General features: G+C 46.7%; 1 protein-coding gene across 1 annotated transcript in view; it reads left to right on the forward strand.

Moving 5' to 3' along the window:
* The window catches only part of SIM2 (SIM bHLH transcription factor 2), a 51,575-nt gene that overhangs the window by 5,910 nt on the left and 24,719 nt on the right, over positions 1-20,946 (forward strand). The window contains exons 2-6 of the mRNA XM_027548775.1: positions 2,867-2,949; positions 5,944-6,033; positions 13,249-13,357; positions 17,017-17,102; positions 20,604-20,803. Of these exons, the coding sequence (XP_027404576.1) occupies positions 2,867-2,949; positions 5,944-6,033; positions 13,249-13,357; positions 17,017-17,102; positions 20,604-20,803 (568 nt within the window). The remainder of the gene's footprint in view (positions 1-2,866; positions 2,950-5,943; positions 6,034-13,248; positions 13,358-17,016; positions 17,103-20,603; positions 20,804-20,946) is intronic.

Raw genomic sequence — 20,946 nt, forward strand, 5'->3', positions numbered from 1 at the left:
TCACAAAGAGTCACACAAGACTGAGCGACTAATGACTAACACTGGCAGGCTGGGCTTGGCAGGGTTGAAACCAAATAGCCCGCTGAGTGTGGGTACAAGGTCACCCACAGATCTTTGGAGGCAGGGGGAGAAAGGGGATACCTGTCTCCCTTTCCCTGTGACCTTGTGGCTGACCGCCCCCCCCCCAAAATGGCCTAGCCATCTAGATTCCCAGCATCAGACAGTGCCCCCCGCTGCCGACACACGTAGGGCACTCGGACCCCAAACCCTGGTTGGAAACCACAGGCCAGGTTGGGAACCCCATTTGCTCCAGTCATTGGTATGGTTGCAGGGATTTCCCAGAATCAGGCAAGACAGACCGCCAACGACATAAACCTGGAGGAGCTCAGCCCAGCCTTTTCTTACACTCTTCCCTCATTTTTCTAACAAACGAAGCTTTTTGTCAGATCCAAATAAAGACCACATATCCAGCACCTCACTTTTTCAGGAGTATATATGGCTTTATGGTAACGAGATGATTTTTTTTTTGGTTACAAACCTTACCTTCTTTAGTCTCTGCATCCAGCCCAAAGTAGATTTTTATGGGCCCAGGGAAAAGGCCTCGTGCACAGCGGTTTCTAATGGAAGAGCTGGCAGCCCCATCACCCTGTGAGGTGGCCTGGGGGCAGGGAAGTTCGAGGAGAGCCTCCCACCGCCCACCCCGTCATGCCAGGTCCAAATCTCCCCTGGCAAAGCAAAGACGTGGAGAAACCGAGAAATCGTAGGAAACGTTATAATAAGAGGACAGGCTCTGCTGATGTATCCAGCTATTTGAATTACACAGAAAGTTGGCCTGTGTAGCCAGTGCACTTTGGTGTGTGAGGCTGGAAGGCTTTGGGGAGACCCAGGGAGTCTGGTGTGGGGGGCTCATTCCCAAAGGTGCAGATTTCCCCACGTCTCTCAGACCCAGGCATTCTGAGGAGTGAGGGCCAGGGACTGTGCCCACTGTCCACAGAGAGCCAGGCAGAGGTGGCCTGGCCCAGACCGGGGAACAGGACCAGGAGCGGGCTAAAGGACAGTTTAGCAGCTGCGTTTGCCGACTGGCGGACATCAGAATTCCTGGACCCTGATTACACTTTTTTTTTTATTTAAACCCCCAAGGACTTCAAATGTTGGTTCTTTCCATTTCTGGTTAAAGGAAGTAAATGCCAGCACCAGCAGGCTCTCGGGTCTTGGGGAGGAAGGCCCTACCGATGGCCCTGTACTGTGGTCACCGTGGTCATCCTTGGGGATGGGGTCGACGGGGGTTTCCTGAGGTTAAAGAGACACCCCATTCCACTCTGAGGTGGGGTCTGGGGAGTTGGGTGGGAGTGGTGATGGTATTTGGGAGATCGGGCTATGCGGAAATGAACCAATTCCTTATGGGGAGATCAGGATAAACCTCCAAGGAGACATAAAGGCCATACCTTTCTTAGTTGCTTGGTAGAATTGGCCGGTAGAGGGGTCTCCAGCGTCTCTGGGGGACCCTGGGCCTGGAGGTGCTCTGGGCCCTGCAGCACCCAGGCACTGGGGGGGGGGGGTGCGTTTTCTGCCTGCTGGGATTGAAAGTTCCAGAAGCTGCGGTGCTCCTGGTGCCCCGCAGGGACAGCAGGGAGACCCAAGTGCCTGCGCACCACTCAGGGGGACTGTCCTGGGAGTGGTCCTCGGATTCGCTCTGGCCCGGGTCGGGCCCACACTCCCGGGAGCTGCAGCCAGGGGGCCAGTCTGCCCTGGAGGAAGGGGACGCCCTCTGACCCAGAGACAAGACCCCAGCTCATCTTGTAAGGTCGCAGTTTAGGTGGGAGGGAGTGGGGTCCTAGGACAGCGGTGACCGGCCTTCGCCACGTCACATCGGCACCAGCCTCGGCGATCGCTGGAGGGTTTCAGGCCAGGCCACCGGCAGGAAGGACTCCAGGGAGCGGCTTGGGGGTCCCTCTGAGCTGGCACTTAGCGCTGCAATCTCACCGGGCTTTCCTGCTTCCTGCAGAGAAAGCCTGGAAGCCCCCGGGGTCACAGCGGCTGAGCCGAGGGCACTCGAGAAGGGTATTCTGCTGAGCAGGGCTGCCTTTCCCCTGGTGCACTTTCTGCAACTCCAGTGGCCTTCCCAGAGGTTGTGGGGAGCCACCGGAAGCTTTGGGGGACAGTTAAGAAGCGGAGGGGCTGCAAGACCCCGATTGTGTGACAACAAACACTTCCCAGGTTTGTCTAGTATATACACAGCCCTCCCGGCCCTCAGGCCATCCCCTGCCCCGCCCCCAGCTGTTGGGGAGTTAGGAGTTCACCTTGGGGAAGCCCCCAGGAACCCCTTTCCAGGTTGGGGCTCCTGGATTGGAAGAAGGTCAGTGCTTCTGGGGCCTGTGAGGGGGTTGCTGAAAAGTCAGGGAGTTGGGAGGATTCCAGGAGATTGAAAAAGATTTTTTTAAAAAAACCAGAAAAGCCGCCTCTAAGATGGCCAGGGCTCTAAGTGTGGGCTGCTCTGTCTTTGGGAAAATACATAGCTGCCAGCTTCGCAGGGGAGGGAGAAAGGAGGTACCTTTGGAGGTAATATTTACTGGTTGAATCCATATCCCCATTTGGATAGGAGGATGGCCGATTTCAAAGGAGATTAGATTACCTTGTGGCATGTCAAATAAAACGGCAATTTCAGAGCGGTGAGCCTCCGGGCGACCCAGAGGAGCTGCCTACGGGCCAGGTGGCCTTGGACCTGGAGGCCTCTGTGGGAATTTCTCCTCTGCCCTCTTTTCTTTTTGATCGAAGGCCAAGGAAGGGGTGACTGGGGGCGGGCCCTGGGGGCGGAGGTCGCTGGCTGGGTGCTGCCGTTTACCGGTTTGCTTTGGTTCCCGTCCAGGTTTAGGAGACGCGTGGGGACAGCCCAGCCGCGCGGGGCCCCTGGACGGTGTCGCCAAGGAGCTGGGATCGCACTTGCTGCAGGTAGTGGGGTCGCCACGCAAGGGGAGGGGGAGGTGAAGCACTGTGCCCCCCAAGGCCCTGCGCCCCATGGGGCCTCCCTTCCGACCTGCCACGCCAGTCTTGGAGGGGGCTCCCTTCTCAGGGAGCCTCTGGAGGGTCCATTGACCAACCCCCAGGCTGAAGAGGACAACAATGATCAGACTTCGGGCCAATAGACTCCCCATAACTCCTCTTCTGGGGAGGAGGACTCCAGGGCCCCATGTGGGTTCTGCACAGCCAGTGCAACCTCGGGTTGGCCCCCCCATGAACCCCACACCTAGCCTCCTTTCAATTCCTGCCCCCAGGACTCTCTAGCCCTTGAGACCTAGGGGAAGGGTGAAGTCCTCTACAACCTGATTTTCCTCAGTACACTGTTTTGGAGCGCTTGCTCTGTGCCTGACACCGTGCCAGACTCTGGAGCCAGAGAAGGAAGGCGCAAGGACACTCTAAGCCAGAGAGAGGGAGCAATGAAGTGCTTGATGCTTGGGTGTGTGTCTGGAGAAGTTGCAGTCGAGACAGCATCCATAACTGAATCTCAGCAGTTGACGGCAGAGGACCGGTTCACTGCCGGGCCCAGATTCTATTCTAAATCTACTATATCATCTCTTGGCTTAGAAGTGTGTTCTATTTTTAACTGCATTTTTTTCAGAGGAAGCAGTCGAGGCACAGAAAGGTTAAGCCGCAGGCCTGAGGTCACACCACACCGGGCGGAGCCTTGTTCCACCCGAGTGGTCCAGCTCTTAAGTGGGGGCAGCTCAGGACATGGTGCGGCGCCCCTGGCTTACCGAGGAAGCCCTGACTTGGTCTGTGGTCCGCCGCTTAGCGCCCCCAGCCCGCAGCCATTCAGCCAGGGGCTGTTAAACCGCCCTGACCTCGGGTTTCCCCCCCGCGGTGTCTGGGGCCGGGGCAGAGTGACCAGGCGCACGACCGGCCACTTCCAAGTCCGGGGCTGGCGCTAGGTGGGGACAGCAAGTCCTGGTGTCTCAGAGTCTTTCAAATGCCCTTTACAGAGCCTCATCAACGACCCGATTCATTCCCCCCTCCCGTCATTTGTCTCTGCCACCGAAAAATGCCTACCGAGAGCTATTTTGCATTTCCTCCTTCTATTTTGTGTTTTCTTAAAAAAAAAAAAAAAAGTTGGCTTCGAAACTCAGGGACTTGGGTCCGCGCTTCGAAAAAGCAGATCTGTTCAAAACTCTTTTGCCCCCAGATGCCCTAGTGTGATTTTTTTTTTTTTTAAACGCACGCGCTGGGGAAGAGAAGCTCCCGGGATATGTTTGAAACCCGAGGCGTTTCCAACATAGAGCCAGCGGTGCGCGAGCCCGCCCGGGAATGGCGCTGTTGGAGCCCTTTCCTCTGCGCGCTGCCTCCACGCTCACGTCCAGCGCCGCGCGCGGTATTTTGCGTGCTTGATGCTCCTTCATATTACAAGGGACACTAATATCAGGGACAACTAAGTGCCAAGGAGCGCCACTGAAAACCTGGCGGCAAAGTCAAAGCCAAGTTTCTCCACTGTACATTTATTTAATTCCGAAGTGTGTCTGTGGATGGGCGGCTTTGCAGTTAATATACATGCAAACGCATTAGGTCATTTGCAGCTCTGAAGGCAGAACCAACATTTTCCATTAAGAGTATTATTTTTTAAGCTACTACTGGCAACGTTCAGAATTTAATTATGATACAACTTTTTTTCTTTTCCTCATACAGCCGCTATTATTTCATTTCGTGATTTTTGGAGTTAAGCATGCAAAATGGGCGAACATGGTGATAACTTTAGAAATTGCTAGTTCATATCTTTGAAAAAGAGTTTAGTTGGTGAAATATTTCGTAGCTGATTTAGAAACATGAAAGTCGGGCTCTTGATCAAGGTGTTGATTTCAACCTCAGCACAAGGAAAGTTAATGATAGTTCAGTTGGCAAAGAAGTTTTTGCAGCAAAACTGTATTTGAGACAGCCGAATGTAAGGATATCTTTCAAGTTTCACTTCTATATTCTTTTTTAGGCAACCCCCCCTCCAAAGAGGGGGCGGATTTAGAAAAACCAAAGGTAATCTGGTTTCAATTACATGCTGTAAAAATAGAATTTGTGGCCAGAAATTAATTTGGAATATTTTTTATGGGGGCGACGTTGTGGGTTGTATGGGTCTTTCACCAACTTTATTGCTTTTCTTTGGTTCTGGATCTAAAATATGAATGGGTAAATAAAATGCAGTTTCCTTTTTCAAAAATAATTTAGTCCCTTTATCCTAGCCACACATAAATGCAATCATTACCTTTCATTTGACTTAATTACATCTTATAATTTTACTTTATTTTTTTGAGGGCTAGCCAGCTTTGGCAAAAATCAGAATATCCTTTGGGTGGTTTTAATTGTTCAGAAATTGATCCTTCTTCTCCCTGAATTTTGCAAAGGTCGTTTGATCTCTTGCAAATTCTAAATAATTAATTCTGTAGACATAGTCTGTTAAAAATAACTGGGTATTTTCTTTTATTTTCTGGGGAGTGGGAGGGTTCAGAATTTATTATTCAAATGGTACTTAGGGATAACTAGAAAATTGTGGCAAATAAAGCATATGTTCTAGTGGTTTAAACGGCTGCCAATTATGACATAAAATGGTCTATACAGTGGTAGATTTTCCCCTAAGTACCATAGAACTCCGGATTTGTGCTAAGTGCTAAAATAACCCCAACAATAAAGCTACTACGTTTAAACTGAGCTTGATAGGAATTCTCAAATGTTTTGCATGATTTTTGTGATGTAGATGTAAGGCTGTTTTTAAAGTCCTTTAAAAGTATTTGAGAGCCTGGCTGGGGAACGAAACCTAACGTCTGTCTCACGGCTCCAGGGCTCCTCTTTTACGTTTAACCGTATACGTTGATTATAATATTTTATACATTGCTCCATCCCAGTGACCGTATGATGACCAGCTTTAACTCTAACCTATCGTCTCTTACCCTGATGCTTTTTCTTTTACAGACTTTGGATGGATTTGTTTTTGTGGTAGCATCTGATGGCAAAATCATGTATATTTCGGAAACAGCTTCTGTACATTTAGGCTTGTCCCAGGTGGGTATCATCTAATTTTATGTACAATTAAAATAATAAATTAAGCGTTGGCGGATCTTGACAGCCTTGAAAATGAGTCTGTCCAAGATTCTGCTTTTGTGTATGAACCTAATCCAAAATTGCAAAATCGTTCTTTTTTTTCCCGCCGACAGGCTAGGTTTTTCTTCTCCGTGTTACATTTCACTTTTCCACTTTCTTTTTCCTTTGGGGCTAATGCCTAGTAATATCTTTGCAACAGTCAGCTTTGTCTGTTCGCCTGGATTCTGCTTATACTGTAAAGCTCCCTGCCACTAACAAGAACTTCACAAAGGGAGATTTTTCAGGGCACGCTTGATGGTCTACATGTGGTATTGTGAGTTGCTATGAAAGAAAGAGGCAAGCTGATGTAGAACGTGGATTTTATGCAGAATGTGCTTTGGGGAGAGAGAAAAGGGGGGTAGATTTATGAGTGTTCACATGGAATTCAGGGTAATTTTTCCTGAGTTTTTCCAGTTCAGTGGTCGTTTCAGTAAAGCATTTTATATGCTTGTGATAGAAACTCATAAAACTCAGTTTACTACTGTTTTTTTGCACAGCAAGGTCCTGGTTTCTTTAGAACATTTGAATATTACCGATTTTCCTGGAGCCATCTTCTAAAAAGGAGGTCATTCCCTAGAGGAGAGAGGGGCACTCGGTTTTATCTATCCCCGTCAAGCCAAGGGTTTGGTGGAGGATTTGGCTGCTTTCTGGGCTGTGGCCAGTCTGGATTACGGGGGAGTCTACTGATGGTTGCCCATTTACATTTCTGATTTAACAAGCCTGGATCATGGTTCTAAGAGTCACACTGTTTAATACATGTAGGGGCTAAATATTTCTTTACATTGTGAGTGATCGGAGTGCTTTTTTTCATTACAACTGAAGACACACCAGAATTAATTAGATACAGGAAATAGGCTCCCAGGAGGCAGATGAATAATCTGTGTTGCACCACTCTCCTCCTGTAGTTAAGCCAAAGTAAAACATGCCAATTAAAGTGGCTTGAGTTTTCTCATTGAAAAACAGAATTACCAATTTGGAAACCTGCATCTGGTATATTCTTTTTTTTTCTTCTGCCAAGATGTTTCTTAAACTTTCCATTTGTTTACAGCCTTCTTTCCCAGTGGATGTACATCCTTAGCCAGGTCCAAGGGGGTTTCTGTGCCTGTATATTTCTTCTGCAGAGTCTTCTAAAATGAATCACATATTAAAATTGTCCAGTATTTTCTGTTCTCTTCCTCTTCTCTTCTTTTATGATACCAGGCCTCCCAGATAAGATTTAATAAGGTTTTTGACTCTTTGACCTATGTGACTCATGGGATTAGTGTACTGGTAGAATGGGAAACACTATCGGAAATATGAAGTTTTCTCTTTTTATCTTTTCTAGGGTTGTTATTCTCTGAATTTTCACCTTATTAATCTCTGAATGGTTAGAATTATTTAAGACCCTTTAGTTGGACCCAGCCTGGTTTCTACTCCTGACTTGATCTGTGGCTGAGTGCCCTTGATCAGATTTCTTTTTTTTTTTTCAGATTTCTTAACTTTTTAAATGTAACTTACAATAACTTTTGATTAGCCTTATAATAATGTCACAAACAAGACAAAACGTTTCGCATACTTTTTAAAAATTTATTTTTAATTGGAGAATAATTGCTTTACAGTGTTGTGCTGATTTTTGCCATATAACGTGAATCAGCCATAAGTGTACACGTCACCTCCCCCTTGAACCTCCTTCCCACCCCCACCCATTTCACATACTTTTAAAATGATTGGCCAAATATACTTTAAACTGGTTAGAATCACTTTAACTGAACATTAAATTCAGATCTGAGCTCCCTAGCAGCCAAAGCAAAAAAGGATATGCATTTAGTTGTATGGTTTTCATTGTCTGATAAGGGTTGGCAGTTAATCTCTCTGAACCATAATTTAAATAAGAAAGCAACGCCTACTGTACCGCTTCTTTAGAATCACGGTGAAAATCATACCAAAGGCCCATCTTGTGTGATTTATAAACTATAGGGAGCTACACAAAGCCAAGCAGTATCACAGCTAGAACTGCACTTCAATTAGCATCCTTTGGTGGGCACATATTAGGGATACTTAGTCATGGGAAATGTCCTGACACATCAAAAGGCTCTACCAGTGTACATACCAGGGCATTCCAGTTCATCCCATCAGGCTGTTCTGTCTGGCATCCTATATCCTTCTGTCATTTTTCTCTTTTCATATGGGAAATAAAAATGATTGTTTTTGAACACGATAATTAAAAATGACCAAAATACTGGCTAGGTAACATATACAGCTCGTGTTCATGATAAACGCCACAAATGGAAATCTAATCAGAATCACAATTTAAACTATATTTCCTCTCAGTCATAACGCAGACATAAAAGTTTGTATATCATAATTTTGAAAGGGGAGGGAGTTACACGCTACCGTTTTCCAAGAAAGCTGTAGAGATGCCTTTTGTCTGTATGTTGCCCAGAGAAGTGTCCATTTCAAGTAAGTCAAACTGAGCGTCTCTGAGCCTGGCTGATTTTTTTCTGATCTCCTGGCGGGACTATCCCAGTGTCAGCCTCCAGCTACAAAAACACTTTCCCGGCGACGTCTGGGGAGTGTTTCATGGTGAACTGTTTAAATAAGCAACAACAAACTTTCCCCTCAAATCTACCTCCCGTTCACGATTAACTCTGCAGAAGGAAACCTAGGCCGAATCACAAAGTGTATTTTTTTATGTCTTCTTAAATAGTAAAATAAGGTATTGAAAATAATGTCAAACACCCAACTTCTCTTTAAAAAAATGTTTGCACCTTTTGGATTATTTTTATTAGTGGTAACAACTCAGACAAATATATCAAACATGAAAACTTAAAATAGGCCTCAAGATTTTTTAAATCACCAGAGATAAAAGTGTTGATAAAATTTTACCCACTAGTCAAGAGTAACCTTTTAAAAAGGTTTTCTGATGAATAAGGGTGATAATAGCTTATATTTACACTATGCCCTCTGTGTTCCCAGAAGTTTCAGTTACTCTCAATAATAATTTTTCTTTAAGTAATGACTCTTTCACCTTAATTTGGGGGTTAAAATCTATGTTAGCAGCTCCTAGGAAATATAAACTCCTAGGTTTGCCATAATTGTGTGATAATTCGTAGCAAAGTGTTTTGTTTTTTTTAATCTACACTATCTAAATAACTGAATTATCTGAGAGTATAAAAATGATTCTTTATGTGTTAATAAACCCATCCCAGTTCAAAGCCCTTTATTAAACTTTTTTAAAAGCACATATTGGAGTAAGTCTACTTCATTTGGCAGAGTTTATTCATTTATTTTTGCTTTTGAATTAGTAAATGTGGCCATCCTTGCTTTCAGACTTTGGTACCAAAAAAATGACAGAGAGGACCCCCAAATTCAAATTATCTCCTCAGCCCATAATTCAAGTGTTGGGGGGAAAAAGTCAGGCTTCGACTTGAAATTCTATTTGGTATATGCCACACTCATAATCCAAAGTAATTCGTGAAGACAAACTTACATCTGCTTGGAAGAGGTAGAGTTGAGGAAGCACTCCTTATCTGCCAAGTTTATTAAATGATTTAGTTTCACGGTTTTTTGATTAATTAACTTACATTTGAAGCAGGAAAAAAGCCTTGCATACCTGCTGTGTATTTCTTCAAACATTTTAAAGTATCCTTGCGGTTTAAGTTTCCTTACCAAAGTTGCATATGGTATGTAACATCTAGGTAACTAACATGCATTCTCACATAATATAAATACGTATGAAATAGCCGTTCACAAGCTACACAAAGGAAAATGTAATATTTGAGAGTGTGGCCGGAAGCACAACTGTAAAAATAACCATGGTGTTGTTTGGAGCCATAAGACTTAATCCTTTCACTTTTGAAATAAAGAGAAAGAACAGCGTTTAATGTTTGTTGACATAACTTGAACTCTGAAACCCAAACCATTTTATTTTAAAATGCTTAATTTACCATAGTCAGCAAAACACCCAAAGCAGAGCAATGTGTATTTCCAGAGTACTAGGTGAGTTTCCCCTCCGACCCAGAATATATCCATTTAGAGCTGTATTTATCATATGCAGTTCTCTTGGCAGGAAGAAAAGCTATTCAGCAAAACATAAAAAAGCTCTTAGAAGGAAAGCAATTCATTTTGTAGTTAGCTGGGTTTTACAAATACTAAAATATCACATTGAGGGTCTGTTTTAATAAGGTTGATGTATGAGAGCTGGGAGTTTTATAGAGACAACCATAATTTTCTTTTTTTTTCTGGTGAGGTAGTCACATTTCTTTCAACATTCAAAAGCACGAATAGATATCTCAATACAGGAAACACCATGTCAACCATAATTTTGAGTCAAGGTCAGCACTGTTTTATCATTCCCAAATTTGTTCTTTAAAAACATTTCCGTGATTTGAAGACTGTTTTACTTCCTAGACAGCCTTAGAGGTTTATCACGAACCTGAGTGTACAGAAAACCAAGCTTTTTCATTCATGGACTGCACTATTCTCATTCTCCAAAGGCATGCGATGAGAACAGGCTCTTTGGGAACAGATGAAGCTACTTCGGGGATTAAAACACAAATCAAATCCCTGTGAGCCCAGATGCAAGTCCTTTTGCAAATGTATGAAGATGTTTCTCTACAAAGACATCAGTTACTTTTTCTAAAAGCAAACTCCAAGCAAACCAGAGTTGTCATTTTTCTCTAAAAACCCGGGTTAAGGGAGAAATGATAGGCTAACACACACACACACACACACACACACACACGCTATTTATTTTTTCATTTTTAAAAATAGGCCACTGGAATTGTGAATCCTTTAAAGAAAAAAATAGCTTTCTTATTGATTAGCCTCCATTACTCCCCACCTGACAGAATCTCTAGGGCTGCCCTCAGGAAACAGCTGACTTGAGTGTTGCTGGTTTGTTTAAACTTTTAAAAGATTAACAGGACTGACTTAAAAGAAGGATATTTCATTTTTACTCTTTTATTTTTAACGAAGTCATGTACTAACTTTTTAAAAATAAAACTTGGCACAGAGTAGGTTCTTGTCTTTTTTTTTAATATCTGTGGCTGTGTTGGGTCTTAGTTGCGGCATGCAGGATCTTTAGTTGAAGCATGTGGGATCTAGCTCCCCATCAGGAAATTGAACCCAGGCCCCCTGCACTGGGAGCTCGGGGTCCTTAGCCGCTGGACCACCAGGGAAGGCCCTGACAGAGTAACTTTCTACATAGGCAAATATCCATTTGGGTCATCAGGAAAGTGCCAGGTTGGGGAGGTAGAGAGGGAGGCTTTCTGTTAGCAGATTCTCTCTATTGGTCTTTATAATGTTGGGGAAAACATTCCACGAATAATACAGAAAGTAGAACTGAGAAAACCATTTTTTTAGGGACCAAGATTACTTAGCGGACCAGAAACATAATTTGTTCTGAATAAAAAGACAACTCTTAAACATCTCAACACGTTGGAGAAAGTGGGTGGGAAGAGTCGGTTGAACCCCTTCCCCTCTCTGGTGCCCCCCTAGTTTGATGATGGCCTTGACCCTGGTTTGGAACGGTAGCTCCCGGGAGAACCTCTCCTTTAAACCACTTGCTGGGGCTGCACAAGGGGGCGCCGTCGGGGCTCCCCTTTTCAGAAGGTCTCTGCTCTGATTAAGAACAGCCACGAAGGGGTGGTTGGGACAGGCCTGCCTTTGCTGTCAGATGGCGCCCTCTCCCCTGGGGGCAGGGCCGAGAAGGTTCCTCAGACCCACCTAAGGTTCTGTGCCACCCAAAGGCAGTTAGTTCCTCACCTCTCTGCGTCTTCCCGCACTGGGCTGTGGGGCTCCCACTGGCTGTAGTAGAAATACCACCACCGCCCCAGGGGCCCTGACCGATAGATACCAGGTGCGTTGATTCGCTAACCTGGCCTGCACTGTCAATCTCTGAAAGAGGATCCGCCACCACTGCTCCAAAAGGTGGTAGCTTTTGGAACATTCTATATTACGGCCCATCTTCCGATGGGAGAGCGGGCCCAGGTCCTGAGGATCTCTGTCATCCCCTATCGTGACACTTGTGTTCGGGAGAACAATCCAGAAGTTCTCAAGGTTAGGATCTGTGAGTCATCTACAGGGACCTCTGTGGAAAGACAGTGACTGTGGTACTTTCCTGGGGAGGCCCATGCCTAAATGCAAAAAGCCGAGTCTGATCCAGCAGGGACATGGCCTCCAGGCCTGCGTGGGCTCCTCCCTGGGGTGTGTCTGGAAGTAGGTGGTGTGTGAATATCAGGGGAGCAGCCCTCAGGTCACGTGGCTCACTGGAGTGGTCCACCCCCTCCCAGAGGTCACTCAGCCAACCAGCAGCACCCACAAGTGGGAACCATGGGGTTAACACAGTGATCCTGGACCAGACGCATTTCTGGCCATGTGAAGGAGGCCTGGCGGTGGTCCCAGGGGAAGGACCCTGTTGGGGAGAGTTGTCCTTAATCAAAGGGAGCCCCCAGGTTTCTCCTCTCAGCCCCTGAGGTCAGGAGCTGTCTGCTCTGGGCGTCTCCTGGCTACCTATTCCCGAGGGCAGCAGGTCAAGGATGTGCGTGGCTCCGGTCTGATTTTTCTTTTTTTTTTTTCCCAAGATTTATTTATTTATTTTACTTATTTTATTTATTTCTGGCTGTGCTGGGTCTTCATTGCTATGTGCAGGCTTCTTGCTGCAGTAGCTTCTCTTCCTGTGGAGAACAGGCTCCAGAGCACCCGCTCAGTAGTCATGGGCTTAGTTGCTCTGAGGCATGTGGGATATTCCCAGACCAGGGATCGAAGCTGTGTCCCCCGCATTGGCAAACAGTTTCTTAACCTCTGCACCACCAGGGAAGCCCCTTCAGTCTGATTTAAGGTACCTCCCGTGTGAAGGATGCTGCCCAGACTGGGAGGGTCCCTCGATCCATGGTGCACCTTTTCCATCCTTCATTCTACTTCCTCCTGCTTGGGACTCTCCTGGCCCTTTTGGGAGACAGTTGAGTGCTGACTGAAAAAAGGCAAACGTTTCTGTCGGGGTCGGGGGTGGGGAGGGCGTGGGTTGTAAGCTGAGAACAAGGTCCTGCTTCCCCCTGGAGGGTGCACACCTGTGATACAACTTCACCTCCTCCCTCCCCACCTCCCCAAAGTCCTAGAGAAGATTCCTGACCCTTCCCCCTTTCCTTTCCATGGCAGGTGGAGCTCACGGGCAACAGCATTTATGAGTATATCCATCCTTCCGACCATGATGAGATGACTGCTGTCCTGGCAGCTCACCAGCCTCTTCACCATCATTTGCTCCAAGGTATTTCCTTCGGACGAAAAGAAACCAGAATGAACTCCAGACGATGCTCTTTGTTATGACCTAAGGGCTCTGTTTCCCACACTGCCCATCCAGGGTCCCTCCAGCAAACATGCAGTGTCCACGGAATAGGGGTTTGCTCTTATGCCTCTGTCCTTTAAAGCAATACTGCTGATCTCCTTTCATGTGCTGGAGACTGTGAGAGGTGCAGAGCAGGAGACAGAGAACAGTGGTCCAAACCTTCCCCCCTAAGGTGCTCCTGGTTTAGAAAGCCAACAACCCAGGTCTAGATCTGGGCTTCTTAACCACAGGGTCTGAGGATAAAACTAGGGGAGACCATGAAATTGCATGAGATAAGTACATCTATTCCCTATTTAGTTGAGACCTAGCGTTTCCTTTGCCTGTAGACTGTAGACAGCAAGCCATCTTACTATCACTAATACCTGTGGCTTTGACTACAACAGAAATCACAGGTATTTTCACTTCATGTTATAGTTGTTGCAGGTATTTAAACATATTGGTTATGCTCACCACTGCTTTGAAATTGCAGGAGTTGTGATTCTGTTGCGGGATCTTGTTATTTTATGTGTTAATAAAGTAGCACATTTATAGCCCACTGTGATAAGCACCCTTAGACTAGATGTGGCATGGCTGTTCCATGGACAATGTGGAACCAGTCTTCACACAAAAGACTCCTTAATTTACAACTGCTACACGTGCTAGGAAGACACAGAAAGACTTCATACAAGGGCCCTGGCCTTGTAATTCCTTCCCATGGTCCAATGAGATCAACCAGTATGCTGACCAATATGTCACTTGTCTGCTTTGGGCTATGGAATTCCAACTCAGCCAAAATTCCACAGTGAGATAAAATGCCAAAGAAGAAGTGTCAAATGTGATGAGAATGGGGTAGCCAGCTACAGGGGGAAAGAAAATGGATTCCATTCTTACTGCTTCTTCCTGGGATGGGTCCTTCTAAGGCTAGGAGAGAACACAGACCAGCACTCTCAGTTTTAAAACCGCTTGCAGATCCAGCTCTGCGGCCCTCCTGTTTTAGCCCCAGAAATAGTCACCATGAGTCCACCAAGCATGGACACTGGTAAGCTGGTTTCTGAGATGAGATGGGGCCTTAATTGTAGCTGTGACCTCTGGTGCTTAAGTCCTTGGAAATGGTCTGGCTGCATAAATGAACAGGAATACAACTCTAAAGAAGTAATTTCTAACAAAATGAGAGCTAGAAGAGCACGCTGCTGCTGAATCTAGTGCTTTCCCTGTGCGGTTGTTTAAAGTTGGACAATGACCGCTGGAATCTTAAGAGAATCCCTCAGAACGTTATGTTGTGTGTGTTTGTTTTAATTGAAGTATAGGGGCTCACAATGTTAAGTTTCAGGTGACAGCAAAGTGATAACGCTTTTATATATATTCTTTGTCAGATTCTTTTTCACTACAGGCTTTTACAAGATATTGGATGTGTTATTGTTTTAAAAATTACAGTGAGTTGATTGCAGGGGAGTGGGCTTTCCGCCATTAGCTCTGGTTTCATTTTACCTTCCATGCCTTTAAAAAGTGTTTGGACAATGACAGTAAATGAGAGTTGGGATTATGGCGAGACACATCCAGTTTCCCCGTGGGGTTCACGTCTGAGGTGAGCCAACAACACAGTAGGAGTGGGTCTGGGAGAGGTGGGGTCTGTGTGGGACTCATTTCCACAGCCAACCGAGTGTTCAGGCTTTGAGGTTCACAAGCGGTTAGTTTTCTCCCCGATTTCTCATCTTCAGAGTTATTTTTTGGGGTCTGAACTGATCTCATTGTTTTATGGTAATTGTGTGAGACGTGGGGCTCTCCCCCAAACTGTATAATTTCCGGGGGTGATGTTTTTTAGACCTGAGCATGGAAACGTGACAGACTGGCCGCCATGTTAAAGGGAAGCTCCCCGGCCCCAGCCTGGGCGGAGGAATTATGGGTAAACGTGAAAGCCCCACCCACTGGGGGAGTCGGGGCCTCTGAGGCGACTGGGAGGGGCACAAGGCATTCCATTCCCCGTGGTGACCTTTCTTTAAAAATTAATTTATTAACCACCACCAAATGGCTGTTTATTTAGAGTGGACTGACCTCACTCTCACCCGGGGCGAGGACGCTCTACCGTCCGTGCCCAGAGAGCTGATGTCCGCTCAGTAAGGCGGAGGGTGTTTCCTCAGGTTGTTTAGTCACCTCAGTCGTATCCGACTGTGAGACCCCCATGGACTGTAGCCCGCCAGGCTCCTGCATCCATGGGATTTCCCAGGCAAGAATCCTAGAGTGGGTAGCCATTTCCTTCTCCAAGAGATCTTCCCAACGCAGGGATTGAACCCAAGTCTCCTGCGTTGGCAGGTGGATTCTTTGCCACTGAGCCACATGGGAAGCCCGTTTTCTTGGGGGATGTCTGCATTTGTAATAGTAAGGTGGAGATTTGTGTGTGAGGGCTTGGAAGGGAATGAAGGAAAGGCTTGGGCAGCCAGAGAAGGAGTGGGTGGGGAGCGGGGTCCACCCAGTGCTGTAACTCAGGGAGAACGCTTTGATCAGGCCCAGTGGGTTCACTGGGCCGTGTGCCCAGTCCCATGTGGCTGGGCAGTCCTGGTGCCCATGGTCATGGGCACACTGGTGGGAGGCACCCTGGGGCTGGCTCCCTCTGCCAAAGAAAAGCCTGCACTTCTGAGTCCTGGTCAGATGCGGGAAGTCAGATGCTTCTAAGCTACCAGGCAGGCACAGCACCAGCCCGGGGCTGGCCAAGGCAATTCTCTGGGCACCAGGCCTCTCCATGGCTGCCACAGGGACCACAGGCAGGTTGAGCTGGGCAGGGTCCCTACACAGAGGTTCTCACCTTGGCCCCAGGCTGGTGTTTCCGAGGTTCTTGGGATGGCCATGTTTCCGGAGCACATGGAAGCCACACAGGGCCAGGCTAGTCTCCTCAACCCACTGGAGGCCTGAAAGTGAAAGTGTTAGTCTCTCAGTCGTGTCCGACTGTTTACGACCCCATGGACTGTGTAACCTGCCAGGTTCCTCTGTCCATGGAATTCTCCAGGCAGGATCCCTTCTCCAAGGGATCCTCCCAACCCAGGGATTGAACCTGGTTCTCCCGCATTGCAGGTGGATTCTTTACCTTCTGAGCCACCAACCAGGGCCTCAGTTCAGTTCAGTCGCTCAGTCGTGTCCGACTCTTTGCGACCCCATGAGTCACAGCATGCCAGGCCTCCTTGTCTATCACCAACTCCCAGAGTTCACTTAGGCTCATGTCCATTGAGTCGGTGATGCCATCCAGCCATCTCATCCTCTGTCATCCCCTTTTCCTCCTGCCTCCAATCCCTCCCAGCATCAGAGTCTTTTCCAATGAGTCAACTCTTCGCATGAGGTGGCCAAAGTACTGGAGTTTCAGCTTTAGCATCATTCCTTCCAAAGAACATCCAGGACTGATCTCCATTAGAATGGACTGGTTGGATCTCCTTGCAGTCCAAGGGACTTTTCCTGGTCACCAGCAAAAGTGCTCTGGCTGGGGGTCTGGGCGGCCCTGAGCGGAGGACTCTAGATGCTGGATCCGGCCCTGAGGGTTTATTGAGAGCCTGGGGATGAAGTCAGGGAAAACATTGTGGGACAGTTTGCCAACCTAACCTCCTGCCTGCTTTCAGAGTATGAGATCGAGAGGTCATTCTTTCTTCGAATGAAGTGTGTCTTGGCGAAAAGAAACGCTGGCTTGACATGCAGTGGATACAAGGTACCCAGCCTCGGGGCTCACAGGTAGAGAGGGGGCGGTGGAGGGTCTTCACTGTGCTTTGTGTTTTGCTTCACATTCAGGAATATCTGCAGACAGGCAGGTGGGGGGACCTAAGCGTTCTATACCGCCTAATGTAGAACTTTCTAGGGACACTACTCGTAGCAAATGCGAAAGCTGGCGTTTTACAAGGACATCCCAGGCAGGCTGGATTGCATTGTCTGAGACCAGGAATACATGGAGCTAAGGGTAATATTTGGCTTTGGCACCTGCAGGTTCTACTCTGCACACAGGGCAGTCCCTCTAGAGTAGCCACATCTAGACTTTGTCCTGCCGCAGAGAAAAGGATCCTAAGCCCATCACTCTGGAGCGAAAGGTGGACAGGAGCCTTTTTATTTTTTCAGGTTTTTCACTTTGTATCGGGGTGTAGCCAGTTAACAATGTTAAGATAGTTTCAGGTGAACCAGTGAATTGATACAGCCATTCGTATACATGTATCCCTTCTCCCCCAGATTCCCCTCCCATCCAGGCTGCCACATGACGTTGAGCAGAATTCCCTGTGTTGTACAGTAGGACCTTATTGATTATCCATTTTAAATATGGCAGTGTGTACATGTCATCCCAAACGCCCTAACTATCCCTTCAGAAAGGAGCCTTTTTGCAGGAGAATTTGTATAAAAGGAGGGAGGGGTGAAGTGAAAAGAGAGGGGATGGTTTTGTGCCTTTGTCCTCTCTTTCTGGAATACCCTTCTCCCTTCCTCTCCATCCCAGGGTCTGCCTTTCCCCAGCCTCTCCTCAGCCCCCTCCTTTGAGCCTCACTCCTAGCTCCTCCCTTTGACCTTCACCTCAAGCTTATTTCATAATCTGGGCAATGAGTTTCATATCTGCTGTCCCAGCACCCCAGCCTCAGAGATGGGAGCCTCCAGCACTGCCCTACACATAGTAGCTATTCTTCTGGAGACTTGGGTCCTGAGTTGTTTCTGACTCTTCTTACCCATCCGACTGGCTCATCTTAAGTAAAACCCATCACCCACCTTGTCCTCAATTTCCTCATCAGTAAAATGGGAGAATAGGTTTCATGGGTAAGGTTTGTTCCAGCTCCAAAGACTGAGTGCATTTGGGAATACTGGAGGAAAGTTTTTGAAAAGAGAATATTTTAGCTGCTCATCACTACTGTTAGGATGATCTTGAGCCTTTCAAGATTTTACTGACTGTAACTTACGTAAATGCTTCCAATATTGAGGTTTAAAGCTGTGCGCATGTTTCAGTTTGACATCTGCCACTCTACAAACACTTGCTTGTATACGGTTCTTGGCTAGAACAGATGTTAATAGAAGGGTTTCTCTATAGCCACTCTGAATTTTTGCTTATTGTTGTTGTTGTGCAGTCGCTCAGTCATGTCTGACTCTCTGTGACCCCATGGACTGCAGCACGCCAGGCTTCCCTGTCCTTCATTATCTCCCGAAGTTTGCTCAAACTCATGTCCATTGAGTTGGTGATGCCATCCGACCGTCTTCCTCTGTCACACCCTTCTCCTCCTGCCCTCTATCTTTCCAAGCATCAGAGTCTTTTCCAGTGACTTGACTGTTCGCATCAGGTGCCCAAAGTATTGGAACTTCAGCTTCAGTATCAGTCCTTCCAATGAATACTTGGTGTTGATTTCCTTTCGGATTGACTGGTTTGATCTCCCTGCTGTCTAAGGGACTCTCAAGAGTCTTCTCCAGCACCACAGTTCTGAAGCATCAATTCTTGGCACTCAACCTTCTTTATGATCCAACTTTCACATCCCTACATGTACGTGAACTTGAAGTCGCTCAGTCGTGTCCAACTCTTTGCAACCCCATGGACTGTAGCCTACCAGGCTCCTCTGTCCATGGGATTTTCCAGGCAATAGTACTGGAGTGGATTGCCATTTCCTTCTCCAAGGGATCTTCCCAACCCAGGGGTCGAACCTGGGTCTCCCACATTGTAGACAGACGCTTTACCATCTGAGCCACCAGGGAAGTCCCTACATGACTACTGGAAAAATTATAGCTTTGACTATATGGACCTTTGTCAGCAAAGTGGTGTCTCTGGTTTTTAATATGCTGCCTAGGTTTATCATAGCTTTTCTTCCAAGAAACAACCATCTTTTTTTGCTTATTACCAGTAGATAAAATCTTAAATTATAAATAAGGTAAATAGGGACTTCCTTGATGGTCCGGTAGTTAAGAATCCATCTTCCAGGACAGGAGATGCAGGTTTGATTCCTGGTCAGGAAACTAAGATCTCACACACTGTGGGGCAACTAAACCGACATTCCACAACTAAGACCCAGCACAGCCAAATCAATAAATATTTCCAAAAAATAAATAAGGTAAAATTTAAAATGAGGACTTTTTGCACTGAAAGAATTCTTCATTTACTGGAGTGATATAGTTTGTCAAATTAAATCAATGTCAAGTTAACAGTTGCCAAGTTCATCCTCATCAGGGGGTGATAAGCATAAGAATCATTACTGAAATAAACATTATGGAACAAAAAGTTCAGTTCAGTTGCTAAGTTATGTCCAACTCTTTGCAACCCCATGGACTACAGTATACCAGGCTTCCCTGTCTATCACCAACTCCCAGAGCTTGCTCAAACTCATGTCCATCAAGTCAGTGATGCCATCCAACCATCTCGTTCTCTGTCATCCCCTTCTCCTCCCGCCTTCAGTCTTTCCCAGAATCAGGATCTTTTCCGATGAGTCAGTTCTCATCAGGTGGTCAAAGTATTGGAACTTCAGCTTCAGCATCAGTCCTTCCAATAATATTCAGGACTGATTTCCTTTAGGATGGACTGGTTGGATCTCCTTGCAGTCCAAGGGACTCCCAAGAGTCTTCTCCAACACCACAGTTCAAAAGCATCAATTCTTTGGCGCTTAGCTTTCTTTATAGTCCAACTCTCACATCCATACATAACTATTGGAGAAACCATAGCTTCCCAAAATGTCTTTGTGTGCCATCTAATTGCAACTTGGCCCTGAGTTAAAGTGAAAGTGCTAGACACTCAGTCGTGTCTGACTCTGCAACTCCATGGACTGTAGTCTGCCAGGCTCCTCTGTTCATGGACTTCTCCAGGTGAGAATACTGGAGTGAGTTGCCATTTCCTTCTCCAGGAGATCTTCCTGACCCGGGGATCAAACCTGGGTCTTCTGCATTGCAGGTGGATTCTTTACCATCTGAGCCACAGGGGAAGCCTGTTAATTATGCCTAAATCCATTTTGCAGTACATTAGAATCCCCTCTTGTGGAGTTACCTAAGCATAGTCAATTACATAAGACAAACCTTATATTTAATTATGATATTACCTCCTAAGAAAGAAGCAGAGTTCATTTCTTCCAAGCAGTGAATCAGGCATCTGTCAGCATGTTGGCCACGGGGCTCAGTAGAGGCTGGGCTCGGGGATATTCCAGCTCATTCCAGAAAGCAAGCAGGCCCAGAGTCAGGAAGGTATGAGGCTGACCCTGCCTCTCTTTCCCAGGTCATCCATTGCAGCGGCTACCTGAAGATCAGGCAGTATATGCTGGACATGTCCCTGTACGACTCGTGCTACCAGATCGTGGGGCTGGTGGCTGTGGGCCAGTCGCTGCCGCCCAGCGCCATCACCGAGATCAAGCTGCATAGCAACATGTTCATGTTCAGGGCCAGCCTCGACCTGAAGCTGATATTCTTGGATTCCAGGTGAGTCTGGCACCTGCTGCAGCAAAGTTCCGGAAGATTCTGATGGTGGAAACCAGACCCTGGAAGCTACACTATTAAACCAAAATGTAACAAGCAGGAAGCCATACTCAGAATGCGAATTAGAAAGAGATTTAGTGAAAAGA

The sequence above is a fragment of the Bos indicus x Bos taurus genome, chromosome 1 (assembly GCF_003369695.1).
Source record: "Bos indicus x Bos taurus breed Angus x Brahman F1 hybrid chromosome 1, Bos_hybrid_MaternalHap_v2.0, whole genome shotgun sequence".
NCBI classification, from domain to species: domain Eukaryota; kingdom Metazoa; phylum Chordata; class Mammalia; order Artiodactyla; family Bovidae; genus Bos; species Bos indicus x Bos taurus.